The sequence below is a fragment of the Aquarana catesbeiana genome, linkage group LG06, assembly GCF_042186555.1.
Source record: "Aquarana catesbeiana isolate 2022-GZ linkage group LG06, ASM4218655v1, whole genome shotgun sequence".
Lineage (NCBI taxonomy): Eukaryota > Metazoa > Chordata > Amphibia > Anura > Ranidae > Aquarana > Aquarana catesbeiana.
Window position 1 is genome coordinate 214,916,032 of NC_133329.1, and position 25,808 is coordinate 214,941,839.

The 25,808-nt window shown below is 44.2% G+C and overlaps 1 protein-coding gene across 10 annotated transcripts in view; it reads right to left on the bottom strand.

Annotated features, from left to right (window-relative positions):
- METTL22 (methyltransferase 22, Kin17 lysine) overlaps positions 1 to 25,808 on the bottom strand; it is a 625,143-nt gene that overhangs the window by 79,187 nt on the left and 520,148 nt on the right. For all 10 annotated transcript variants that reach the window (XM_073632992.1, XM_073632998.1, XM_073632997.1 and 7 more), the window contains one exon: positions 3,509 to 3,562. In XM_073632992.1, the coding sequence (XP_073489093.1) occupies positions 3,509 to 3,562 (54 nt within the window). The remainder of the gene's footprint in view (positions 1 to 3,508; positions 3,563 to 25,808) is intronic.

The following is a 25,808-nucleotide window of genomic DNA, read 5'->3' on the forward strand; positions in this document are numbered from 1 at the left end:
CTGTACATCCCTACTGAACTGGCTTTGCTGAGTCTGCTATTAATATTTTTGGTAATTGTCTCCTGCTGCCATATCTTTAAACTTCCATATTTACTGCTAGCTCTATAACAAACACACTGCAATAGCAATATTACTGGTGATTGATTCTCAACTCCATGTGGCTTGAGTGATCAAGAGAGGTAATTAGCTTTACGACCCTAGCCTGTGTCTGGCCTGGCCCTGGCCATCTCCTCCCCATATTCAGGTGTCTCACATCAGACCCAATAATGACCAACTGAGAAATGCATCCCAGCTTAGGCTGTCTATAAATTTAGGGCAGCTTATGGGGTGGCGCAGACAGGGGCATGGCGCAGACATCATGGCTCTTTCCTGAGTGGCTCTGTCATGAGTGATGCGCAGTTTCACCGACGCAGTTTAACGAAAGCAGGATAACTAAAGCTACAGGAACTCTGCTCCAGATTTCACCCTATATAAATCTGCCCTTCTAAAATACAATTCATGCCTCCATGCTGCCAAACAAGCCTACTTTGTCTCTCTTATTAATTCCTTGTCATCCAGTCCCCGTCGGCTCTTCTCAACCTTTAACTCTCTGCTTCGTCCACCACCCCCTCTACCCACTAACTCACTCACTGCCCAAGAGATTGCCAATCACTTCAAAGACTAGATCAATGCAATTCGTGAGGACATCTCCACTGTGCGTACATCTTCCCCACCCATCATACCTTGCCCAGCAGCACATTCAACCCTCTCCTCTTTTGAATTGGCTACTACGGAAGAGGTTACAAAAATTTTCTCGAATGCCCACCTAACCAATTGTCCCTTGGATCCTGTTCCCTCACAACTACAACGGTCACCCTCTTCTTCTATCCTATGCTCCCTCACCCACATCTTCAATCTCTCCCTTTCTAGTGGCATTTTCCCCTCCCCTCTAAAACATGCACAGATCACTCCCATTCTTAAAAAGCCCTCACTGGACCCTACCGACCTGAACAACTTAAGACCCATCACATTACTCCCATTCACCTCTAAACTTCTAGAACGCTTAGTCTACAACCGTCTTAGCTCCTACCTCAATGAAAATAACCTTCTTGACCCCTTACAGTCTGGCTTTCGCTCGCAGCACTCCATGGAAACTACCTTACTAAAACTCACTAACGATTTACTAACTGCTAAAACCAACAGCCAGTACTCCATACTCCTACTACTTGACCTCTCTGCGGCCTTTGATACTGTTGACCACCCGCTCCTTCTCAATAAACTACATTCCCTTGGCCTCCGAGATTCTGCTCTATCCTGGTTCTCTGGCTATTTATCACAGCGCTCCTTCAGTGTCACCTACAACTCTGTCTCCTCCTCTCCATTGCCCCTTTCTGTGGGGGTCCCCCAAGGCTCGGTTCTTGGACCCCTTCTCTTCTCTATCTACACCACCTCCCTTGGTCACCTAATAACTGCCCACGGCTTCCAATACCACTTATACGCTGATGACACCCAAATCTATCTGTCTACTCCTCACCTCACTCCTTCAGTCTCCTCTCGCATTACTAACTTACTAACTGACATATCAGCATGGATGTCGCACCACTTCCTTAAACTAAATCTCTCTAAAACTGAGCTATTAATATTCCCCCCTGCCCGTGCCCCCCTCCATGACTTTTCCATCAAAATCAACAATGCAACCATCAGTCCCTCCCCTCACGCCAGGGTACTAGGTGTAATCCTAGACTCCGACTTGTCATTTCAGCCTCAAATCCAATCATTGTCAAAAGTTTGTAGAATTCACCTCCGTAACATCTCTAAAATTCGCCCTTTTTTAACAAATGAAACCACCAAGCTCCTCATTCACTCCCTTGTTATCTCTCGCCTTGACTATTGCAACTCCCTTCTCATTGGCCTACCGCTCCATAGGCTATCCCCTCTTCAGTCTATCATGAATGCTGCTGCCAGACTTATCCACCTTACCAACCGCTCAGTGTCTGCCAACCCTCTACTTCAATCCCTACACTGGCTCCCAATCACCCAGCGAATTAAATTCAAAATTCTAACCACAACATACAAAGCCATTCACAACTCTGCCCCAAGCTACATCACTAATCTTGTCTCCAAATATCACCCAAATCGTCCTCTCCGCTCTTCTCAAGACCTCCTGCTTTCAAGCTCTCTCATCTCCTCCTCCCATGCTCGTCTCCAGGATTTCTCCAGAGCCTCTCCCATCCTCTGGAACTCGCTACCTCCATCTATCCGGCTATCCCCTACTCTTGCTACCTTCAGGCAATCCCTGAAAACTCATCTCTTCAGGAAAGCCTATCACGTCTCCAACTAATCTCCTACCACTTCCACCAGCTCATTCCCCACAGTTACAACCTTTTGTACCACCTGCCCCACCCTATTAGATTGTAAGCTCTTCTGAGCAGGGCCCTCTTAATCCTATTGTATTGTACTATATTATAACTGTATTGTCTCCCTTTTATATTGTAAAGTGCTGCGTAAACTGTTGGCGCTATATAAATCCTGAATAATAATAATAATAATAATAATAATAATCACTTATGGAGTCATTTACTTGCTCTCAGTAGATTGTGGTTTTTACTACCACCCACATGTATTCACATCTATGTGTGTATTCTCATATAATTAGCGCACTTTATTTATTTTTTATTTTCCATGGTATACACAGATATTGGTGTATTTTATGTGCAGCTTTTACCTTTGACCTTTTTTGCTCTGCAGCGCAGTTTTTCTTTTTCTTTTTGAAAAATTATAATATGTCATAAGCTAGAAGGGAGAGGGGAGAAGGTGACTGAGGGGGTTTGAGGTCCATTATCAGTTCCCCATATGATAATTGGCATACATCAGATTTCTAGGAGGTGACATTCAAAGTCTCATGGGAGGAAGTGGCTAACCTATGGGTCCAAAAACTTGGTGAAATTTAGGCATAGAGCCCTGTAATTTGGCTGTGAGTTTTCACTGATCAACACTCATTGCATGTGAGATTTAACTTCTGATAAAGGCACCAGTTAGCCAAACATTCGCTATTGTATGTTTTGTGGTATTCAAGACAGGAGTCACAAGGGAAAATAGTTCAGTAATCCTGTCAGGTTTCTGATTAAGAAGTGCACCTTGTGATAGCATAAGTAAGGATTTCTGTTGAAGTATTCTCACAATACCATACACCTGTAACCATAGGTTTTGCCCATTTCTGGACAGCTGCAAAAACAGGCCGGTTGAATGTCAGGGTTGAAATGAGCCATCTGACAGACAGCAAATACCACCTAAGAAGGACTTAATAGTTGGTCTCAACCGCTACTGCATCCAGAGAAAATGGTTTGGTAGTGTGCCAAATTTGATCCCATTCGTCATGTTTAAATGCAGTTTTTTAGGTTTAAGTTTTAAAGGAACATTAACACCAGCACCTAATGAAAATTACTTTGGCTGAACACTTCACTTAGTCTAGAAAATCGAAATGTTAGGCAATAGGAAGAAGGTTGTTTGCTTTTTTGAATTGTATTACCTGTACCAAGTTGGTTCTTCAGCCAATCCAATTCCTTCACCTTTATTTGTCCGCCTACAAATTACACAAAAAAGAAAAAGTTAAAACTTGTTCTTGTAAAAAATACTATCTTCCCATCTATACTTTTATTGCTATGCCCCTGGCACTATTGTTGTTTAACCTTTTGCCGACCAGCCACCATCATACAGTGGCAGGTCGGTTCTCCTGCGCAAACCACCGTAGGCGTACGTTGATCGGTAGCGGTCGCGGGGGTCCTGTGGACTTGATGTCGGCTGGCGCCCTGGGATCGCTGTGTACAGAGGCAGAATGGGTAACTGCCTATGTAATCAAGACGATTCCCCGTTCTGCCTAATGACATGCCAGAGATCTTCTGTTCCCAGTGATCGGGAACAGTGATCTCTGTCATGTCCCAGTGAGCCCATCCCCCCTACAGTTAGAACACACACAGGGAACACATTTAACCCCTTGATAGCCCCCTAGTGTGCCCCCTTCCCTGCCAGTGTCTATTTTACATTGATCAGTACATTTTTATAGCACTGATCAATGTAATAATATCACTGGTCCCCAAAAAGTGTCATTCAGGGTAAGATTTGTGCAAAAATATGTAGAAGAATACATATCGGCCTAAACTGATGAATACATTTTTTTTAGTATATGTATTATAGCAGAAAGTTAAAAAAAAAATTCTCAAAACTTGGTCTTTTTTTGTCTATAGCGCAAAAAATAAAAACTGCAGAGGTGGTCAAATACCACCAAAAGAAAGCTCTATTTGTGGGTAAAAAAAAAGCAAGTCAATTTTGTTTGGATACAGCGTTGCACGACCGCGCAATTGTCAGTTAAATCGATGCAGTGCCGTCGCACAAAATGGCCTGGTCATTAAGGGGGCAACTCCTACCGGGGCTGAAGTGGTTAAGGTGTTCAGGGAACTGAAATACAACTATTTAGACACAATTTATATACAGTGGGGACGGAAAGTATTCAGACCCCCTTAAATTTTTCACTCTGTTATATTGCAGCCATTTGCTAAAATCATTTAAGTTCATTTTTTTCCTCATTAATGTACACACAGCACCCCATATTGACAGAAAAACACAGAATTGTTGACATTTTTGCAGATTTATTAAAAAAGAAAAACTGAAATATCACATGGTTCTAAGTATTCAGACCCTTTGCTCAGTATTTAGTAGAAGCACCCTTTTGATCTAATACAGCCATGAGTCTTTTTGGGAAAGATGCAACAAGTTTTTCACACCTGGATTTGGGGATCCTCTGCCATTCCTCCTTGCAGATCCTCTCCAGTTCTGTCAGGTTGGATGGTAAACGTTGGTGGACAGCCATTTTTAGGTCTCTCCAGAGATGCTCAATCGGGTTTAAGTCAGGGCTCTGGCTGGGACATTCAAGAACAATCACGGAGTTGTTGTGAAGCCACTCCTTCGTTATTTTAGCTGTGTGCTTAGGGTTATTGTCTTGTTGGAAGGTAAACCTTCAGCCCAGTCTGAGGTCCTGAGCACTCTGGAGGTTTCCGTCCAGGATATCCCCTGTACTTGGCCGCATTTATCTTTCCCTCAATTGTAACCAGTCGTCCTGTCCCTGCAGCTAAAAAACACCCCCACAGCATGATGCTGCCACCACCATGCTTCACTGTTGGGACTGTATTGGACAGGTGATGAAAAGTTCCTGATTTTCTCCACAAATACCGCTTAGAATTAAGGCCAAAAAATTCTATCTTGGTCTCATCAGACCAGAGGATCTTATTTCTCACCATCTTGGAGTCCTTCAGGTGTTTTTTTTTTTTAGTAAACTCCATGCGGGCTTTCAAGTGTCTTGCACTGAGGAGAGGCTTCCATCGGGCCACTCTGCCATAAAGCCCCGACTGGTGGAGGGCTGCAGTGATGGTTGACTTTCTACAACTTTCTCCCATCTCCCGACTGCATCTCTGGAGCTCAGCCACAGTGGTCTTTGGGTTCTTTACCTCTCTCACCAAGGCTCTTCTCCTCTGATAGCTCAGTTTGGCTGGATGGCCAGCTCTAGGAAGGGTTCTGGTCATCCCAAATGTCTTCCATTTAAGGATTATGGAGGCCACTGTGCTCTTAGGAACCTTAAGTGCAGCAGAATTTTTTTGTAACCTTGGCCAGATCTGTGCCTTGCCACAATTCTGTCTCCGAGCTCTTCAGGCAGTTCCTTTGAAATCATGATTCTCATTTGCTCTTACATGCACTGTGAACTGTAAGGTCTTATATAGACAGGTGTGTGGCTCTCCTAATGAAGTCAAATCAGTATAATCAAACACAACTAGACTCAAATGAAGGCGTAGAACCATCTCAAGATTGATCAGAAGAAATGGACAGCACCTGAGTTAAATATATGAGTGTCACAGCAAAGGGTCTGAATACTTAGGACCAAGTGATATTTCAGTTTTTCTTTTTTAATAAATCTGCAAAAATGTCAACAATTCTGTGTTTTTCTGTCAATATGGGGTGCTGTGTGTACATTAATGAGGAAAAAAAATGAACTTAAATGATTTTAGCAAATGGCTGCAATATAACAGAGTGAAAAAATTAAGGGGGGTCTGAATACTTTCCATCCCCACTGTATATGGTTGTTCCACAATACCAATTTTTACCAGTGGATAAACGGTCTATACCTGCAACCCAGGTAACAAATATTGTGCTTTGCCAAAATTCTGAAATATTTGTTTCACTTTGATCATGGTTTTAAGGGTAATTTACCAAAAAGTGAGATGTCCATTTTGCCTGCTGACATTTCAGTAAAAAAAGACCTGCTGCTTTTAACGAGCGGTCAAGTTGGACTGGTAGGAAGTTCAAAAAACCTCTAAATAGTAATTTGGCGGAAACCCATTTTAAAAGTGTCATTAAACAGAAAAGAATTAACTCTAACTAATCTAAAAAAAAATACTCCTTCTCCCCATCTAACAAGAATGTCTGTGTAAGAAAGATGCATAAACAGTACTTACCCATTTTCATGCCGCTCCAGTCTGATCACATGATCTGATCCCCTGTATATGCATCTTTCTTACACAGTTTAGCAAGCATAGATGTTCATCACTGTAGGACACTAGCAAAAAACTGAACACTCACAAAGTAGGGTATGGTTATAAGGCAAGTCCAGTCACCTGAAAGTATGAGCCTAAAACCCAGAGTCTATCAATGCTCAGCCTGTGTCTCGTACTTTATGATTAAGATAAATTATTTCATGGGTACAAGGATGCACAGGTTTTATTTAACCACATCCCTTTAAGCCCTTTCCACAGTTAACACAATTTGGCCACACCCACTGTTTGCTGTCGGGTGCTCAAAGGTGCTCCAGATTACTTACAATCCTTGCAACTGACACTCAGCATTGCAAACACACAAAACACACCACAGAGTATACACAATGCATTGTACAAGAATGCACATCCACAATACAAAGCACACGCAGAACAGAGTGCACTGAGCGCAAACACATCAAAGAACACTCCCACACAACACACATAGTACACAAAGAATAGACAGCGCACACAGTACAGACATCATAAGATAGGGCTCAAAATTTCAAGTCCTGAGCTACTAGCCAGGCCTTAATAGTTACTCGCCACCAGTTGCCCCACCCAATCCCACCTCTAATTCCACCCCTAAACATGCCTTACCCCCTGTACACAATGTCCCACCCTCTCCACACTGCACCCCTGTATGTACCGGCCTAATTTTCCCCCAGTACACACTGCTCTTACTCTTTTTTTCTCTATCTGTGCATGCTGCCCCCCTGTCATAAATGCCTCTCCCAGCCTATCAGTGGCTTGTATATATGTACAGTATGTCTGTACACAGGAGAGCACAGGGGACAGTACAGGGTGAGCAGGCGGGTACAGTATGGGCGGGGGGCAGCAGAACATAATACAAGGTGGGCAGGTGGGTACAGCATGGGAGGCAGGAGGGCACAGTACAGGGTGGGTAGTAGGGCACAGTACAGGGCGGGCAGGAGAGTACAGTGCAGGCAGGAAGGTACAGGGTGAGCGGGAGGGCACATTACAGGGTAGGCAGGAGGGCACAGAACAGCGTGGGTAGAAGGGCACAGTACAGCGTGGGCAGGAGGGCACAGTACGGTAGGCAGGAGGTACAGCACAGGGTGGGTAGGGGGCCACAGGGCAGGCAGAAGGGCACAGTACAGGGTGGGCAGGAGTGCACAGGGCTTACAAATAAATATGTGAAGTGTGGCGTGCTATTGTATTCAGCCCCAAGTCAATACTTTGTAGAACCACCTTTCTCTGCAATTACAGCTGCGTCTTTTTGGGGATGTCTCTACCAGTTTTGCACATCGAGAGAGCGACATTTTTGCCCATTCTTCTTTGCAAAATAGCTCAAGCTCTGTCAGATTGGATGGAGAGCATCTGTGAACAGCAATTTTCAAGTCTTGCCACAGATTCTCAATTGGATTTAGGTCTCGACTTTGACTGGGCCATTCTAACACATGAATATGCTTTGATCTAATCCATTCCATTGTAGATCTGGCTGTATGTTTGGGGTCTTTTTCCTTGTGGAAGGTGAACCTCCTCCCCAGTCTCAAGTCTTTTGCAGACTCTAACAGATTTTCTTCTAAGATCACCCTGAATTTGGCTCCATCCATCTTCCCATCAACTCTGACCAACTTCCATGTCCCTGCTGAGGAAAAGCATCCCCACAACATGATGCTGTCACCAGCATGTTTCACAATAGCGATGGTGTGTTCAGGGTGATGTGCAGTGTTAGTTTTCCACCACACATAGCGTTTTGCTTTTAGGCCAAAAAGTTAAATTTTGGTCTCATCTTACCAGAGCACTTTCTTCCACATGTTTGCTGTGTCCCCCGTATGGCTTCTCGCAAACTGCAAATAGGACTTCTTATAGCTTTCTTTCAACAATGGCAACAACTTCTTGCCACTCTGCTATAAAGGCCAGATTTGTGGAGTGCACGACTAATAGTTATGTGGACAGATTCTGCCACCTGAGCTGTGGATCTCTGCAGATCCTCCAGCTTGGGATGTTTTTTTATAATCTAACCCTGCTTTAAAGAAAAGTGAGGGTGAGTGCTGCGCTATCCGTGAGAAATGAAAAAATTGCTGCTACAGGTAGCAGTATGAAATAAATGCTACAGTATAAATTGGAAGCTACCAACAACAAGATAATATATATTGTGGTATGGTATAGACCACTGAAGAGCGATCCCAAATAGATAAGCAAGTGCTATTGCCCTAACGGACAGTGCAAACAAAATCAATGTGCAAAATACTGCAATGAATAAATTATATCTGTAGACGTTCAATATAAATATATATATACTCATGTCTTAACATTAGACATAAAATAGTGAATAAATACATGTACAAAATATAGCAATGAATAAGCATAAGACCAAAAATATAACTAATTGTGCAAAAAGATATAAATCAATGTGCAACCACAGTAATATATAAAGCTTCCTGTGTAAACGTGCAAAAAACGCATAAAAAGTGCATAGTGATGTGTGACATACACACTCCAATCACATCGCAATCGGATAGTGTCACAGCAATAGATAAATCAAATTAAGTCTGACAGTATTATAAAAAAGTCCAAACATCACGCAACTGTGTGCATAAGTGAAAAACAAACAAAGGATTCAGTGTTATTATGTCTTCTTAAAAAAACAATAAAAAAGTCCAATGTGCAAAAAACAAAGTGAAGTGCCTGAAGTGAGACAGGTGTGTGTCCTCTTCGTGCATGAATCACACAAAAGTAAGCAGTGGCCCCTTACCTAGCGGTAATGGGAAAACCGCAAAGAAGCAAATACTGGTGGATGTTATCTTTTCTTGGGGTCCCTGGACCAGAGCGGGTCCTTTCTCTTTCTTCTTTGTGCCTCGGTATAGGTGAAACCGGTAATAAACGACAAAGGGGTACCAAATAGTGTAGTATTTTTAAGCAGGACTGAGCTTTATTAAAATCATCAGGGTGTACTCACATTAAACATAAAAAACAGCGTCTGTCTCCTATGGGCGGCGAGCTCGTTACCTCGATCTGTGTAGAGTGCCTATTCCATCCCTACGCGTGACGTCACCGATCATGTGACTTCATCAGGGGATCTTTAAACTTCTGCACAACTTTATCCCTGACCTGTCTGATGTATTCAGTGGCCTTCATGATGCCGTTTGTTCATGAAGGTTCTCTAACAAACCCATGGGTGCTTCACAGAATAGTTGTATTTATATTAAGATTAAATTACACACAGGTTCACTCCATTCACTAATTAGGTGACTTCTGAAGGCAATTGGTTCCACTAAATTTTAGTTAGGGGTATCAGAGTAAAGGGGGCTGAATACAAATGCACGCCACACTTTTCACATATTTATTTGTAAAAAAAAAAATGAAAACCATTTATCATTTTCATTCCACTTCACAATTATGTGCCACTTTGTGTTGGTCTATCACATAAAATCCTAATAAAATATATTTACTTTTTTTGTTGTAACATGACAAAATGTGGATAATTTCAAGTGGTGTGAACACTTTTGAAAGGCACTGTATATTTAGTTTGGAAGACATCCTAGAAGACAACATACCTAAACCCTTTTCTGATTTGACCAGACTATATGCTATCCCTGTCACTGAATTTTATATGTATATACAAGTCTCAACATTTTTACGCAGTTATCCCCTACCAAAATTGAATCTTTCCCCTCCGATAAGAACCTACTGCGATTCCCACCATCCTCTATGAAAGGGACTTTCCTCCTCTACAACAATCTCCAAAGTAAGACCACATTCTGCAAATCTAGCCCCCTCTTAAAGCGGAAGGCAGTGTTAATTTTGTGGACTAAAACATTTTAGTTGACTAACTTAATACCATCTTTGTCGACTAAAATACAACTAAAACTAAAACAACTGAGATGACTAAAAAACAACTAAAACTAAAAATGCCATTTTAGTCAAAAGACTAATGCCCCGTACACACGGTCGGATTTTCCGATGGAAAATGTCCGATCGGAGCGTGTTGTCGGAAATTCCAACCGTGTGTGGGCTCCATCGGACATTTTCCATCGGATTTTCCGACACACAAAGTTGGAGAGCAGGAGATAAAATTTTCCGACAACAAAATCCGTTGACGGAAATTCCGATCGTGTGTACACAAATCCGACGGACAAAGTGCCACGCATGCTCAGAATAAATAAAGAGATGAAAGCTATTGGCCACTGCCCCGTTTATAGTCCCGACGTACTTGTTTTACGTCACCGCGTTTAGAACAATCGGATTTTCCGACAACTTTGTGTGACCGTGTGTATGCAAGACAAGTTTGAGCCAACATCCGTCGGAAAAAATCCTAGGATTTTGTTGTCGGAATGTCCGAACAAAGTCCGACCGTGTGTACGCCCTATAAGACTAAAACTCAATTGAAATTTGATGTAAAAATGAACACTGGTCTGTAGTGCATGTTCATACCTCAATAACATATTCAATTTTTCACTCCAGCAGTATATAATGAGTTTGGAAATTGTAGAGAAATGCTTAAATAATGCATTACAATTTAACTACACTCATTAGATTTTAGATGACTAAAATGATTTTAGTCGACTAAAATGTACTGGAGATTTTAGTCAACTAAAATGTACTGGAGATTTTAGTCGACTAAAATGTACTGGAGATTTTAGTCGACTAAAATGTACTGGAGATTTTAGTCGACTAAAATGTACTGGAGATTTTACACGACTAAAATGTACTGGAGATTTTAGTCGACTAAAATGTACTGGAGATTTTAGTCGACTAGAATGTCCTGGAGATTTAGTGGACTGAATACAACTAAAACAATTGCAGAAGACTAAAATGGGACTAAAACTAAAATGCCATTTTAGTCCTAAGACTAAAACTAAGTTGAGATTTGATGCCAAAATTAACACTGGTGGCAGGAAGACCTCCAAAATACCTATACACATGCACAATGGCTACAGACCTTTAAATATACATACAGTATCTCTCGATGTGTCAATCATTGGGAACTTTCACAAATTATTATTTCCCATTGGTACTTTGCGCCCTTTAGAGTATCTCAACTCTATGCTTCTAAATTTCCTCTATGTTGGTGCAATTGCGGTCACATAGGAAACTTTTACCATATGCTCTGGTCATGTAAGAACCTCACTAGTTTCTGGAACCAAGTATTCGGTCTTATCTCCTCTGTTACTTGCACACAGAGGTGGGGGACTCGAGTCACATGACTTGACTCGAGTCAGACTCGAGTCACCTGTTTGAGGACTTGCGACTTGCTTGACAAAATTAAATAAATGACTCGACTTGACTTTGACTTGTCACTAATGACTTGCGACTTGACTTTGACTTGGGCTATTTGACTTGCAATGACTTGGCACCACCAGTTCTGTGTCTTGGCCTAGGCAAAAGCTGCCCCCCCCACAAAAGAAAGCTCCCCCGAGTCCCGGCTTCGGGGTAGATCAGTATTTTGACTTAATTTGTGACTTGACCAAAATAAATGACTTGACATGACTTGCTTGACTTCTAGCAGGGACTCGACTTGACTTGCTTGCTTTTCGCCACAGTAACTTGGGACTTGCTTGTGACTTGAAGGTTAAGACTTGAGACTTGCACATGTGTGACTTACTCCCATCACTGCTTGCACACATACTGTACTTCTGGCCCCCAAATCAGTGATAACCAGGCATTGGAGGAAAGACATAGGCTATCCCTCAGATTAGGGGCTATGTTATAATTACTTCTGAACACCAAAAAAAAGGTATCATTGTGAGCAGGCCTAATGGCAAAGTTTGACTATTTTCCTCTTATTTCCTGTGATGTCATATATAGGCCTCTTGTGGCTTTTGTTATACCATCCAGACATTCAGATGTACCTGATGTGATTTTTATGCTATTTGTACTTTTGTATTGTGCTTCTTCACCTTGTTTTTATGTACAAACTCCATTTAAAAAACGTACTGAAGTAAAAGAAGAGACTTGGCCAGAAGGCCATTTTTTATCTGGAGGGACAGGTGTCCCCCCCCCTCCCTAAACAGGAGCCTGTTTACTCCTTAGAAAAAAGGGCACAGGTTTCCGGGATGACTGGCTTGGAGGGCTGATCCCAGAAATAGTCCTCGGTAGCCATATGTCGATCCACATGGGACACCAGTTCCATAGTTGCCAATATTGCAAAAAAAATATGTGGGACACTTTTTTGGCTGTAGGCGGAGCCGTATAATAATTAGGGGGCGGGGCATGCATTTGTAGGTGTGGCTTAGCAATAAAAATAAAACTGTGGCGCGCAAAGCACCACGACGAAAAATGGGCGTGGTTTACGTGAAACATTGGGTGTGGCTTAAACGGGCGTGGCTCAAATGGGGTGTGGTTAGAGTCTGAGATGAATAAGGGAAAGGGGGAGAGAGGAATGAAGGGACAGCAGCCCCAGATCCTACACAACAATAGAAATATGTGTATTCTAGAAAGTTTAACAATCAGCAGATAAAGATACTCCAAACACCTGGTGTTAGCTCTTCAATCATCCCGACACCATGATTGTTATGGTGTCAGGATGATTGAAGGGCATTATTTCTATTATTACATTGTAATATAAAATTAAATCATTCAACTCACCATAATGCCGAATCAGTGGGATCCCTGAGTGTGTCCCCTGCCACGTCGCCTGCCACCAGCAGAGTCCGTCCTTGCATCAGGTGCCCCCTGTAGAGTCTGTCCTTGCATCAGGTGCCCCCTGTAGAGTCTGTCCTTGCATCAGGTGCCCCTGTAGAGTCTGTCCTTGCATCAGGTGCCCCCAGCAGAGTCAGTATAGACCCCCTCAGTGCAAACCCCCCTCCATCAATGCAGACCCCCCTCCATCAGTGCAGACGCCCCTCCATCAGTGCAGACCCCCCTCCATCAGTGCAGACCCCCTCCATCAGTGCAGACCCCATCAGTGCAGACCCCCCTCCATTAGTGCAGACCCCCCTCCATCAGCTCCATCAGTGCAGACCCCCCTCCATCAGTGCAGACCCCCTCAGAGCAGACCCCCTCCATCAGTGCAGACCACCATCCATCAGTGCAGACCCCCCTCCATCAGTGCAGACCCCCCTCCATCAGTGCAGACCCCCTCAGCAGACCCCCCTCCATCAGTGCAGACCCCCTCAGCAGATCCCCCTCCATCAGTGCAGACCCCCCTTCATCAGTGCAGACCCCTTCAGAGCAGACCCCCCTCCATCAGTGAAGACCCCCTCAGAGCAGACCCCCTCCATCAGTGCAGACCCCCTCAGAGGAGACCCCCCTCCATCAGTGCAGACCCCCTCAGAGCAGACCCCCCTCCATCAGTGCAGACCCCCTTAGAGCAGACCCCCCTCCATCAGTGCAGACCCCCTCAGAGCAGACCCCCCTTCATCAGTGCAGACCCCATCAGTGCAGACCACCCTCTATCAGTGCAGACCCCCCTCCATCAGTGCAGACCCCCCTCCATCAGTGCAGACCCCCCCTCCATCAGTGCAGACCCCCCTCCATCAGTGCAGACCCCCTCCATCAGTGCAGACCCCCCTCCATCAGTGCAGACCCCCCTCCATCAGTGCAGACCCCCCTCCATCAGTGCAGACCCCCTCCATCAGTGCAGACCCCCTCCATCAGTGCAGACCCCCCTCCATCAGTGCAGACCCCCCTCCATCAGTGCAGACCCCCCTCCATCAGTGCAGACCATCTCAGCAGACCCCCCTCCATCAGTGCAGACCCCCTCAGAGCAGACCCCCCTCCATCAGTGCAGACCCCCTCAGAGCAGACCCCCCTCCATCAGTGCAGACCCCCTCAGCAGATCTCCCTCCATCAGTGCAGACCCCCCTCCATCAGTGCAGACCCCCCTTAGAGCAGACCCCCTCCATCAGTGAAGACCCCCTCAGAGCAGACCCCCTCCATCAGTGCAGACCCCCTCAGAGCAGACCCCCCTCCATCAGTGCAGACCCCCTCAGAGCAGACCCCCCTCCATCAGTGCAGACCCCCTCAGAGCAGACCCCCCTCCATCAGTGCAGACCCCCTTAGAGCAGACCCCCCTTCATCAGTGCAGACCCCCTTAGAGCAGACCCCCCTCCATCAGTGCAGACCCCCTCAGAGCAGACCCCCCTTCATCAGTGCAGACCCCATCAGTGCAGACCACCCTCTATCAGTGCAGACCCCCCCCCCTCCATCAGTGCAGACCCCCCTCCATCAGTGCAGACCCCCTCAGAGCAGACCCCCCTTCATCAGTGCAGACCCCATCAGTGCAGACCCCCCTCCATCAGTGCAGACCCCCCTCCATCAGTGCAGACCCCCCTCCATCAGTGCAGACCCCCCTCCATCAGTGCAGACCACCCTCCATCAGTGCAGACCCCCCTCCATCAGTGCAGACCCCCGTCCATCAGTGCAGACCCTCTCAGCAGACCCCCCTCCATCAGTGCAGACCCCCTCAGAGCAGACCCCCCTCCATCAGTGCAGACCCCCCTCCATCAGTGCAGACCCCCCTCAGAGCAGACCCCCCTCCATCAGTGCAGACCCCCTCAGAGCAGACCCCCCTCCATCAGTGCAGACCCCCCTCCATCAGTGCAGACCCCCTCCATCAGTGCAGACCCCCTCCATCAGTGCAGACCCCCCTCCATCAGTGCAGACCCCCTCCATCAGTGCAGACCCCCCTCCATCAGTGCAGACCACCCTCCATCAGTGCAGACCTCCCTCCATCAGTGCAGACCCCCTCAGTGCAGACCCCCCTCCATCAGTGCAGACCCCCCTCCATCAGTGCAGACCCCCTCGGAGCAGACCCCCCTCCATCAGTGCAGACCCCCTCAGAGCAGACCCCCCTCTATCAGTGCAGACCCCCCTCCATCAGTGCAGACACCTTCAGCAGACCCCCCTCCATCAGTGCAGACCCCCCTCAGTGCAGACCCCCATCCATCAGTGCAGACCCTCAGAGCAGACCCCCCTCCATCAGCGCAGACACCCTCAGCAGACCCCCTCAGAGCAGACCCCCCTCCATCAGTGCAGACCCCCTCAGAGCAAATCCCCCTCCATCAGTGCAGACCCCCTCAGAGCAGACCCCCCTCCATCAGTGCAGACACCCTCAGCAGATCCCCCTCCATCAGTGCAGACCCCCTCAGAGCAGACCCCCCTCCATCAGTGCAGACTCCCTCAGCAGACCCCCTCCATCAGTGCAGACGCCCTCAGCAGACCCCCCTCCATCAGTGCAGACCCTCCCCTCCCATAACACCCCCCAGGCCCCAGCAGTGAGCACATACAGCGGCCGCCGGCGCCGTGTGTTCAGTGGAGAGGGGAAGGGCTGATCTGTACGAGAGGAGAAGCCGATTCATTGGCTACACGGACGAGCCCGCTTCCTCTCTCCACTGAACACAAGGGGGAGCGATCTAGCGGCGGCACCAGCGGCCATTTTCCTGAAGCCAGCTTCCAAAAAATGTAAATTGCAAACATTCCCGATTTTCCCTGGGCGAATCCCGATTCGGGACAGCCTCCGATCGGGACAAGGGTCCCAAAATCGGGATTGTCCTGGGAAAATCGGGACTATTGGCAACTATGCAGTTCATCCACATTCTTGAAGTCTGTGTGCCTAATGTGCCCTTGTGTCGTAACCAGCAAGGCCCAGATGGGACACAAATCACTAGTTCCATAATCTGAGCAGATGTACCTCTGGTTGCAACCACTTGTTTGTGAGGTGGAGCAAATCATACATCTGAGACCTTGAGGAATTTTCAGGGTCATATTCCCATGTGAACACTTGCTGCGCTTGGACAGAGATGTTAATCCTGGAGTCTGGCTAGGATTTCCCCACTGAATTTAGGATAATACTTAGAATGCTAAGGCTGCAAGTCTAAGTAGGCCTTTTGGGACACTCGTGTTAAAAAGGGTGCTAGCACATCCGTCCACTACCTTTGGGTAGACTCATACTTTCTGTAAAGCTGTCCATACATTATACAATTTTCTTATTCAATTTCCTTTAGATTCACCTTAGATTCACCTTCACCTTCAACTATGAAGTGCAAGGGCCTGCCTTATTGCATCTTGACAGCACCTGCTGTCAAGATGTAGACACCTCCCCCTGTTCCATCATATGCCTCTCCAACAGGGCCTGTATTTGCTGCTGTAGAGACATGTTCACTTGCTACTTTTCCTTTAAGGGCTATAGTAGGTTGTTGCAGATGCTGAGCAGTTAGTCTCTTGTCAGTAAACATTTGCCAAAACAAAATGAAAATTGAAAATGTACCTTTTAAGTGTTCTGTCAGTGACCCGCCACTTTTCACCCAGCAGCAGACTCTCACATAGCAAAAAGAATGAGAGAGAGCCTCTAGCATACTGTAAGTCAACTTAGTTATAAAAAGTGCCTAATATATATATATTTACATATTAGGGATGCATCAATATATCGGCTAACGAAATTCATCAGCTGAAAACGGGGTCATCAGCATTTTAGATTAAAAAAAAGGTGCCGGTAAAGGCCACTGGTAAACGCAGCGATTTTGCAGAATTTTCATCAGTCATATGACTCAAAAACTGCATCAAAAACGCAACATGGCTGTGTTTTTGCCAGGTTTTCAATGCATTTCATTAAGGAGGTATATTACACCGCAACAGAAGCGCAATGGACCAGTTTTAAGACACACAGAGCATTTTAAAGATTTTAACGGACCGGAAACAGTAATGAAATGTATAAAAGTACACAATTTATTGATAAAACATACAGACAATATATGTAAAAAGATGGTATAAACATGGTTTATACAACAACATCAAATCGAACCAATGGAATAATCTAGAGATCAACTGTCCAAAGTGGGACAGAAGAAATCCAATGCATTTCAACAGACATAGTGAAGGTCTTCTTCAGGTACAATAGGTTATAAGATTCCAGATTTTTCAAGGTTAATCTATAATCATAAAATACACATGATTATAAACATGAATACAATTATATGGTATTTATACACAGATCACATACAAAAATCATATCATATATGAGAAAAGAATCATGTGCAGAGTTTGAACATACTGACCCTGTGTGCTGGTGATGCAACAAATGGAAATCATGGCTCAAGAGCGGAAAGAACCGAGACAGACCACTGAATATGTGCCAGCATGCAAGGAAAGAACCGCCAGATGGAGCCCCAGTCTCAGATCAAAGTAACCCCAACAGGGGCCGGAGCAGTCGGAAGACCAATGCGTCTCCCCTGTGATGCCAAAAATCCAAATTAGTACAGATACTGATGAATATCCATGTAGGGATATAAAAATATGTAGAGCAGTAAAACTGATCTATATGACCGCTGCTCACTAAAAATAATAGGAGCATGGAATTAGATATAAGCATACCTGGATCACAAAGAAAGTGACATTCTTCACAAAAAGCTGTCAATTTGGAATGGTCAGATATTAAAGCCATATAAACGCCCAGCCGCCAGGCACAAGGAAAGATAGGAACCTAAATAGGACTTCAGTTGCAAGAAGCTGTGATAGTCAACCTTATCAGTAACGTTTCAATATAAATCACACAAATAGGAAACATAAGGGAAATACAAAGATACTGAATTTCAAAAGAGCCAACTTCCCTAAACTACGAACCTTGCTAGAAGGCATAAATTGGGATAAAATCTTAGGAACAAGGAACACGGAGGAGAGATCGGTTCGCTTTAAGAGCATATTAAATAAGGGCATTAGCCAGTGCATCCCATTATACAACCACTTTTACCTACAGGTAAGCCTATATTAAGGCCTACCTGCAGGTGCTGGAAATATCTCCTAAACCTCCACAGTTTAGGAGATATTTACAATAAAGCTGTACACCGATGTCTACGGTGCATGCACACTTTAGAAAGGGCAGATTGTGCCGGATCTAAAGGGGGTCATGCCGTGACTGACGACTGCCGTGCGCATGCACGGGAGTGATGTCATGTGACTCTGGCCAGTCACAGAGCAGGAGTTCGCGGCCCCGGAAGGAAGAGGGGTGAAGATGGACACTCGCTGCTAGTGGGGACAGCGATGACATTGCAGGCTTCAGTTTCAGGTAAGTGACACATAATGGGCTTCTATGCGATGCATAGAAGCCCATTATGCTTTACCTTTGCAGGGAAATAAAGAGGAAGTAAAACCCATCAGGGTGTACTTCCTCTATAACTCCAAAGTAAAAATGCATATAAAAGCAAAAGAGAAGGCCTTCAAAAAATACGAGGTTGAGGGTTCATCATCAGCATTCAGACTTTTCAAAGAATGCAACAAGAAATGTTGCATTCTTGGCAGACACCGGACTGTCAGCAACAGATGTCTTTGATTTACAACCTAGGGAGGATTGGGCGTCCCTTGTGAAAGTGCCCCTGCGATTTTGTGTGTTGTCACGGGTACTCCCTCTGTCATCTGTGGACTTTCACAGCCAGCATGTGATCCCTTTATCTGTTTGTTATTTATGACATGAGCTTGACTATAGACAAGAAATATTTTCTCTCCCGTCTGTATGTAAAATTCCCCTGAAGAAGGATTATACAAGTTTGACTACGGTCTTCTCCGAAACATGTCGGGATATATTTACTAGCCACCTACCCCCACTATACCCACTTTGATTGGGTTGGTTCCCTGGGTTCGTTGGCACTGGGTGATATTACCTATTAATGCTCTATATGTCTTATATTCAACTATTTGTAAAGATATTGATTATCCACTGCATATGTTTGTCTTGTCTTTTAGACACTTTTATTCATTTTTGTACATTAATAAAGTTGGCACTGCTCTTGCCTTTTATTGCTATTTACTTCTTCTACTTTTTTTCTTCCTTTAAAATCCAAAGGGGCGTCCCCTATATGCACTTTGCTGCAGACAGTTTTTCCATATGTTAGTAATTACAGGCCAATTTCCCTATTGAACGTTGATGTGAAACTTTTTGCCAAAATCTTAGCAAACTGCATGCTACCGCTTTTGCCTTCCTTTATAATGAAAGACCAAGTTGGTGTTATTCCAGGGCGAGAAGCAAGGGATAACACCATTAAAGCCCTAAACATCCATCATTGGTTGACTACCCGTAAACTCAAAGGATTCTTCCTATCGTTAGATGCGGAGAAGGCGTTTGACAGGTTGGTCTGGGACTAGCTGGGAGCAGTCTTACGGCATATCGGTATTCAAAACCGGATGTTTAATTCAATGTCTCTATACATGATGCCAACTGCTAAAGTTCGAGTCAATGGTCACCTGTCAAACTCCTTCTTCATCAGCAATGGGACTAGATAAGGTTGCCCACTCTCCCCAATTCACTTTGTCTTAACCCTGGAACCCCTGCTGTGCTGCCTTAGAACAAACGCAGATATCAAAAGGCATACCTATCGCAGATCGCACATTCATGAACTAGCAGCGTTCGCAGATGATATTTTATTTTTCCTAACAGAACCACTGCTAGCAACCCCAAATCTGTTAAAAGATTATGAACTTTTTCAAAGCCTGTCCAACTTTAAAATTAACTTTAATAAATCTCACGCTCTCAATATCACACTCCCACAAGACACGATAGCACAATGCCAGAATAACTTTCCTTTCCTTTGGAAACAGAACGATATAAAATAACTTGGTATTCATCTAACGACAAACCTTTCAGACCTCTTTGCAAAAAACTACCTGACCTTTCTCAAGGCTGCCACTGAAGACCTCGGTAAATGGAACAAACCCCAATTCTCCTGGTTCAGCCGTGCAGCCATTTTAAAGATGAACATCCTCCCCTGCATCTTATACCTGTTTCAAACACTCCCCATTAAGATTCCCTCTTCTTTCATCCAGGCTTGCAAATGACTATGAATACAATTTCTTTGGAAACAGATGCCCGAGAGTGTCATATGACCAATTAACAAAACCCAAAAATAAAGGCAGCCTTGGCCAAGAAAAATTATTGGGCTTGTCCCCTCTCTAGGATCATAGACTGGTCAGAGCATGGCCGTTGCATAGACTGGACCCACCTTGAGGATTCCTTTTCTCCTTTACTGCTCCGTTCTACACCCTGGCTCTCATCCCGCCATATCCCTTTGGCGATGAAGGAACATTCCCTTATCAACCCAACACTCTGCCACTTTAGAAAAGTTTGCCAAAAAACACTTCTATCCTCCAACCCCGGACCCCTTACACCCAAAAAACTTACCCCCCGGCTTTTTCCCCTGGTATGTCCCCACAGTTCCTGGCAGATGGTTGGCAGCATTCAGAGATACTGGCCCACCAATTTTTTCGAGATGGTATACTTCTAGGCTGCACCGCACTGACAGCAAAGTCGACTCATGAATCCCCTGGACATATTTTTAAATCCGCCACTTTCTGCGGGAGATAGACCGCAACGCTTCAGTCACATGACCACTCTCTCCCTTTGAACTCCTATGCACCCAACCCACTCACCAACGTTGTGTGATCTCTAATATATATATAACTTGCTTTTCTTAGACACCCCCCTAAATCCGGGAAGTCCTGTGCTTCATGGGAAAGGGAACTGCAACTTGAATTGACAGATGATCAGTGGGAATGTATATTCAAAATTGCCCCTAAAGGGTCTCTCAATGTTTCCATCCAGGAAAATATTTACAAAACCCTGACCCGCTGGTACCGCACCCCAACAGTCCTGAACAAATACAACACTTCCATCCCAAACACATGCTAGAGATGCACCAAAAAGCCAGGTACCATGCCCCATATTTGGTGGTCGTGTCCACTAATTCAACCATTCTGGACTCAAGTCCACAAACTGGTAACACTGATCTCTACATTTTCTCTAGAATACACCCCAGCCCAATTTCTCCTTCACCACTCTGACGTACCGGCACACCAATACCGTACAACCTTAGTCCGACCCCTGATTAACGCAGCCAGACTGTGTATTCCTGTACATTGGAGAGCCACCCAGATCCCGGCCATCCCTGAATGGTTCAAGCGAATTGGCAGAATTGCAGAAATGGAGGAATTAATCTTTATTGCCCAAGACTCACCAGCAAAATTCTCATGTACCTGGGTATGCTGGACCCACATCCAAACCACGGCTTGATACTCTTCACTCATGGGATAAGCCGGACACCCCACATCGCTCACTTATTGCTTGTCTGATCAATACATACCCTACCTCGTCCTACCTTCACCTGACATGAGACTTCCCACCCCTACTCAAGGGACGAGTATGGGAAGACCTCGATCAACTTATTCTTTTGCAACCTCATTATGAAGGGGGATTCCCTCCCCCTCACACCCCCTCCCTTCACACTGTTGCACCGTATATAAGCAACATTAAAATCCTAGCGGATATTGAGGAGATGACAGCCCTATATACCTCTCTCCCCATGTTTCCCCATCCTTCTCTTCCCCTTCATGTCATTCCCCTACTCCCTTCCTTTTCACCCTCTCCTTGCTACCTACCTTAGTCAGAAAAATTTGAGCCCAATACAAATACTTGGGGCTAACTGGCTGAAATGCTCGGCCGGCAACTTGTGCCTCAAATTGCTTTTCACTATCATACAATCAGCTAACGACACAACCAAGCATACAGAATGTGCTTAGGGATTTTTCTTTTTGTCTTTTTTTTCTCTCTTTCCTTCCCTTAGCCTCAGACAGAAGAATCAATACTACTATTTTTGTAGTTTCTGCCACTCATCACTAGTTTAACTGTCAATGTCTTAATTTTTTTACATGATTTACCGTTAGATTTCAGACTTAATAACTACTATATCTGCTGATGTCTATGTACATTTACTACAACTGTTTGATATGTAATGCAGAATGCATATTCCAATGTCATCCTCTGTATGATACTGCTGTATCTCTGATTATTCCTTTCAATAAAAACTTTTTTTGGAAAAAAAAAAAAAAGAATGGCCCAGTCAAAGTCCAGACCTAAATCCAATTGAGAATCTGTGGCAAGACTTGAAAATTGCAGTTCACAGATGCTCTCCATTCAATCTGACAGAGCTTGAGCTATTTTGCAAAAAAGAATGGGCAAAAATGTCACTCTCTAGATGTACAAAGCTGGTAGAGACATATCCAAAAAGACTTGCAGCTGTAATTGCAGTGAAAGGTGGTTCTACAAAGTATTGACTTTTCACATATTTGTAAAAAAAATTGATATTTATCATTTTCCTTTGTGTTGGTCTATCACATAAAATCCCATTAACATACATTTACGTTTTTGGTTGTAACATGACAAAATGTGGAAAATTTCAAGGGGTATGAATACTTTTGCAAGGCACCGTGTATACTCACCCTACAGATAATTTAAAATTAAATAGTAAATTAAGCTGCTCCCCTCAAAGTGCTTACTTTCAGTGACTGGGGTATTATCTGATAGGGGGTGCTATTATTGGGTGCTAAACAAATATGTTTACCATTTGAAATATAATAAACATCAATGAGCATAGGTGATTATAAACATACAGTATCTCACAAAAGTGAGTACACCCCTCACATTTTTGTAAATATCTTATCCTATGTTTTCATGTGACAACACTGAAGAAATGACACTTTGCTACAATTAAAGTAGTGAGTGTACAGCTTGTATAACAGTGTAAATTTGCTGTCCCCCCAAAATAACTCAACACACAGCCATTAATGTCTAAACCACTGGCAATAAAAGTGAGTACACCCCTAAGTGAAAATGTAAAAATTGGGCCCAATTAGCCATTTTCCCTCCCCAGTGTCATGTGACTCATTAGTGGTACAAGGTCTCAGGTGTGAATGGGGAGCAGGTGTGTTAAATTTGTTATTGTGTTATTAGTGTTATTGCTCTCACTCTCTCATACTGGTCACTGGAAGTTCAACATGGCACCTCATGGCAAAGAACTCTCTGAGGATCTGAAAAAAAGAATTGTTGCTCTACTTAAAGATGGCCTAGGCTATAAGAAGATTGCCAAGACCCTGAAACTAAGCTGCAGCACGGTGGCCAAAACCATAAAGCGGTTTAACAGGACAGGTTCCACTCAGAACAGGCCTTGCCATGGTCGACCAAAGAAGTTTGAGTGCACGTGCTCGGCATCATATCCAGAGGTTGTCTTTGGGAAATAGACCTATGAGTGCTGCCAGCATTGCTGCAGAGGTTGAAGGGGTGAGGGGGTCAGCCTGTTAGTGCTCAGACCATAGGCCGCACACTGCATCAAATTGGTCTACATGGCTGTCATCCCAGAAGGAATCCTCTTCTAAAAGATGATGCCCAGGAAAGCCCACAAAAGGTTTGCTGAAGACAAAAGGAGTAAGGACATGGATTACTGGAACCGTGTCCTGTGGTCTGATGAGACCAAGATAAACTTATCTGGTTCAGATGGTGTCAAGCGTGCTTTGCGGCAACCAGGTGAGGAGTACAAAGACAAGTGTGTCTTGCCTACAGTCAAGCATGGTGGTGGGAGTGTCATGGTCTGGGGCTGCATGAGTGTTGCTGGCACTGGGGAGCTACAGTTCATTGAGGGAACCATGAATGCCAACATGTACTGTGACATACTGAAGCAGAGCATGATCCCCTTCCTTCGGAGACTGGGCCGCAGGGCAGCATTCCAACATGATAAGAATCCCAAACACACCTCCAAGATGACCACTACCTTGCTAAAGAAGCTGAGGGTAAAGGTGATGGATTGGCCAAGCATGTCTCCAGATCTAATCCCTATTGAGAATCTGTAGGGCATCCTCAAACGGAAGGCGGAGGAGCGCAAGGTCATCCACCAGCTCCGTGATGTTATCTTGGAGGAGTGGAAGAGGACTCCAGTGGCAACCTGTGAAACTCTGGTGAACTCCATGCCCAAGATGGTTAAGGCAGTGCTGGAAAATAATGGTGGCCACATAAAAAATTGACACTTTGGGCCCAAATTGGACATTTTCATATTGGGGTGTACTCATTTTGTTGCCAGTGGTTTAGCCATTAATGGCTGTGTGTTGAGTTATTTTGGGGGGACAGCAAATTTACACTATTATACAAGCTGTACACTCACTACTTTAATTGTAGCAAAGTGTCATTTCTTCAGTGTTGTCACATGAAAATATATGATAAAATATTTACAAAAATGTGAGGGGTGTACTCACTTTTGTGAGATACTGTATATTAAAGTGCTTGGTGGTGATACAATTCATCAAAAACTAATATGCAATAGTCCTTCTATTTAAATGGTTATAATACGATCAGCAAAATAAATAATCAATCAATTCAAAGTCCATATGTCCTTTAGCGATGGAACTCCAATTCATACACCATCACCAATAGCAACTGTTACCCGATGTGTGTGAGTAAAATGCCTACTCACCAAATAGACATGACCTCTTTAAGTAAAAAGAAGGTCAAACAAACAAGGTGGTAATGTGGATCAGTAGACTTGCTTGTAAACCAAAGGGGATGTGTCTGGGAAACTTTTATTTATAACCTCCTCTCCACCACGATAGCCCGTTTAAAAAATAGATATGAAAGGGACCATAACGCGATACAGTTTATGTAAAAGATATAAAACAAATTCCAAAGTGGCTGCTTACATTTTAAGGTGCCTTTTCCTGGCACTAGGGATTACAGCATGTATCACCATACAGAAGTCTGCAGCCGCCCAGCTTCCGTTCGGTGTTCGGCGTGCATTCCAACGCCGTGGTGATAGAAACCGGAAGTGACGTGACCAGAATGCGCCGAGATGTACATTTCATTTTACACTGTCATCAGGCAGCGTTCCGGTCACTAGGCAGATTCCATAATATACCTCCAAAGTGAGACGTGATTGACGGAGTATGTTAATCTCTGCCTCGCTCGTCACTCAATGGGGAAACATTTTTTCCCGTATTACTGGTTTTAGGTGACTACAATCTCAGATTTAATGGATTTAGAATAACAACAGTCTCTCTGGAAATTCATATTGTGCATACCCCAAATGTAACAACATAAAAACATGAATAAGAACAATATATAAAAAATTTGACAAATTATTAACAAATGTGTTATTTTATATGACTAAGTAGATCATTTTATTTTTCAATACCCAAAATGTAAGATCCTATTTTTATACAATTATATTTTCGCCCACTGGTCCGGAGGGGTGTGTTGATTTTTGAATTAACCTAAAAATGTATATAAACTATATTTGATTATTTATGGACCAATCCAATTAGAACTTGGGACTAAAATCCAATGTTAACCATTATGTCTGATCTAAATTTAGCCCCTGTTTATCACTATTTGGGTTTTAGGAACGAGTTAAAATTACTAAAAAAAATGGCTAATTAATCATTGGTTAAGAAACAATTCAGATCTAAATCTATATTCATACCAGCAGGCTGCAAAGTGTCTAATCTATATAGCCATTTGGTCTCGTTTTGTGATACCGC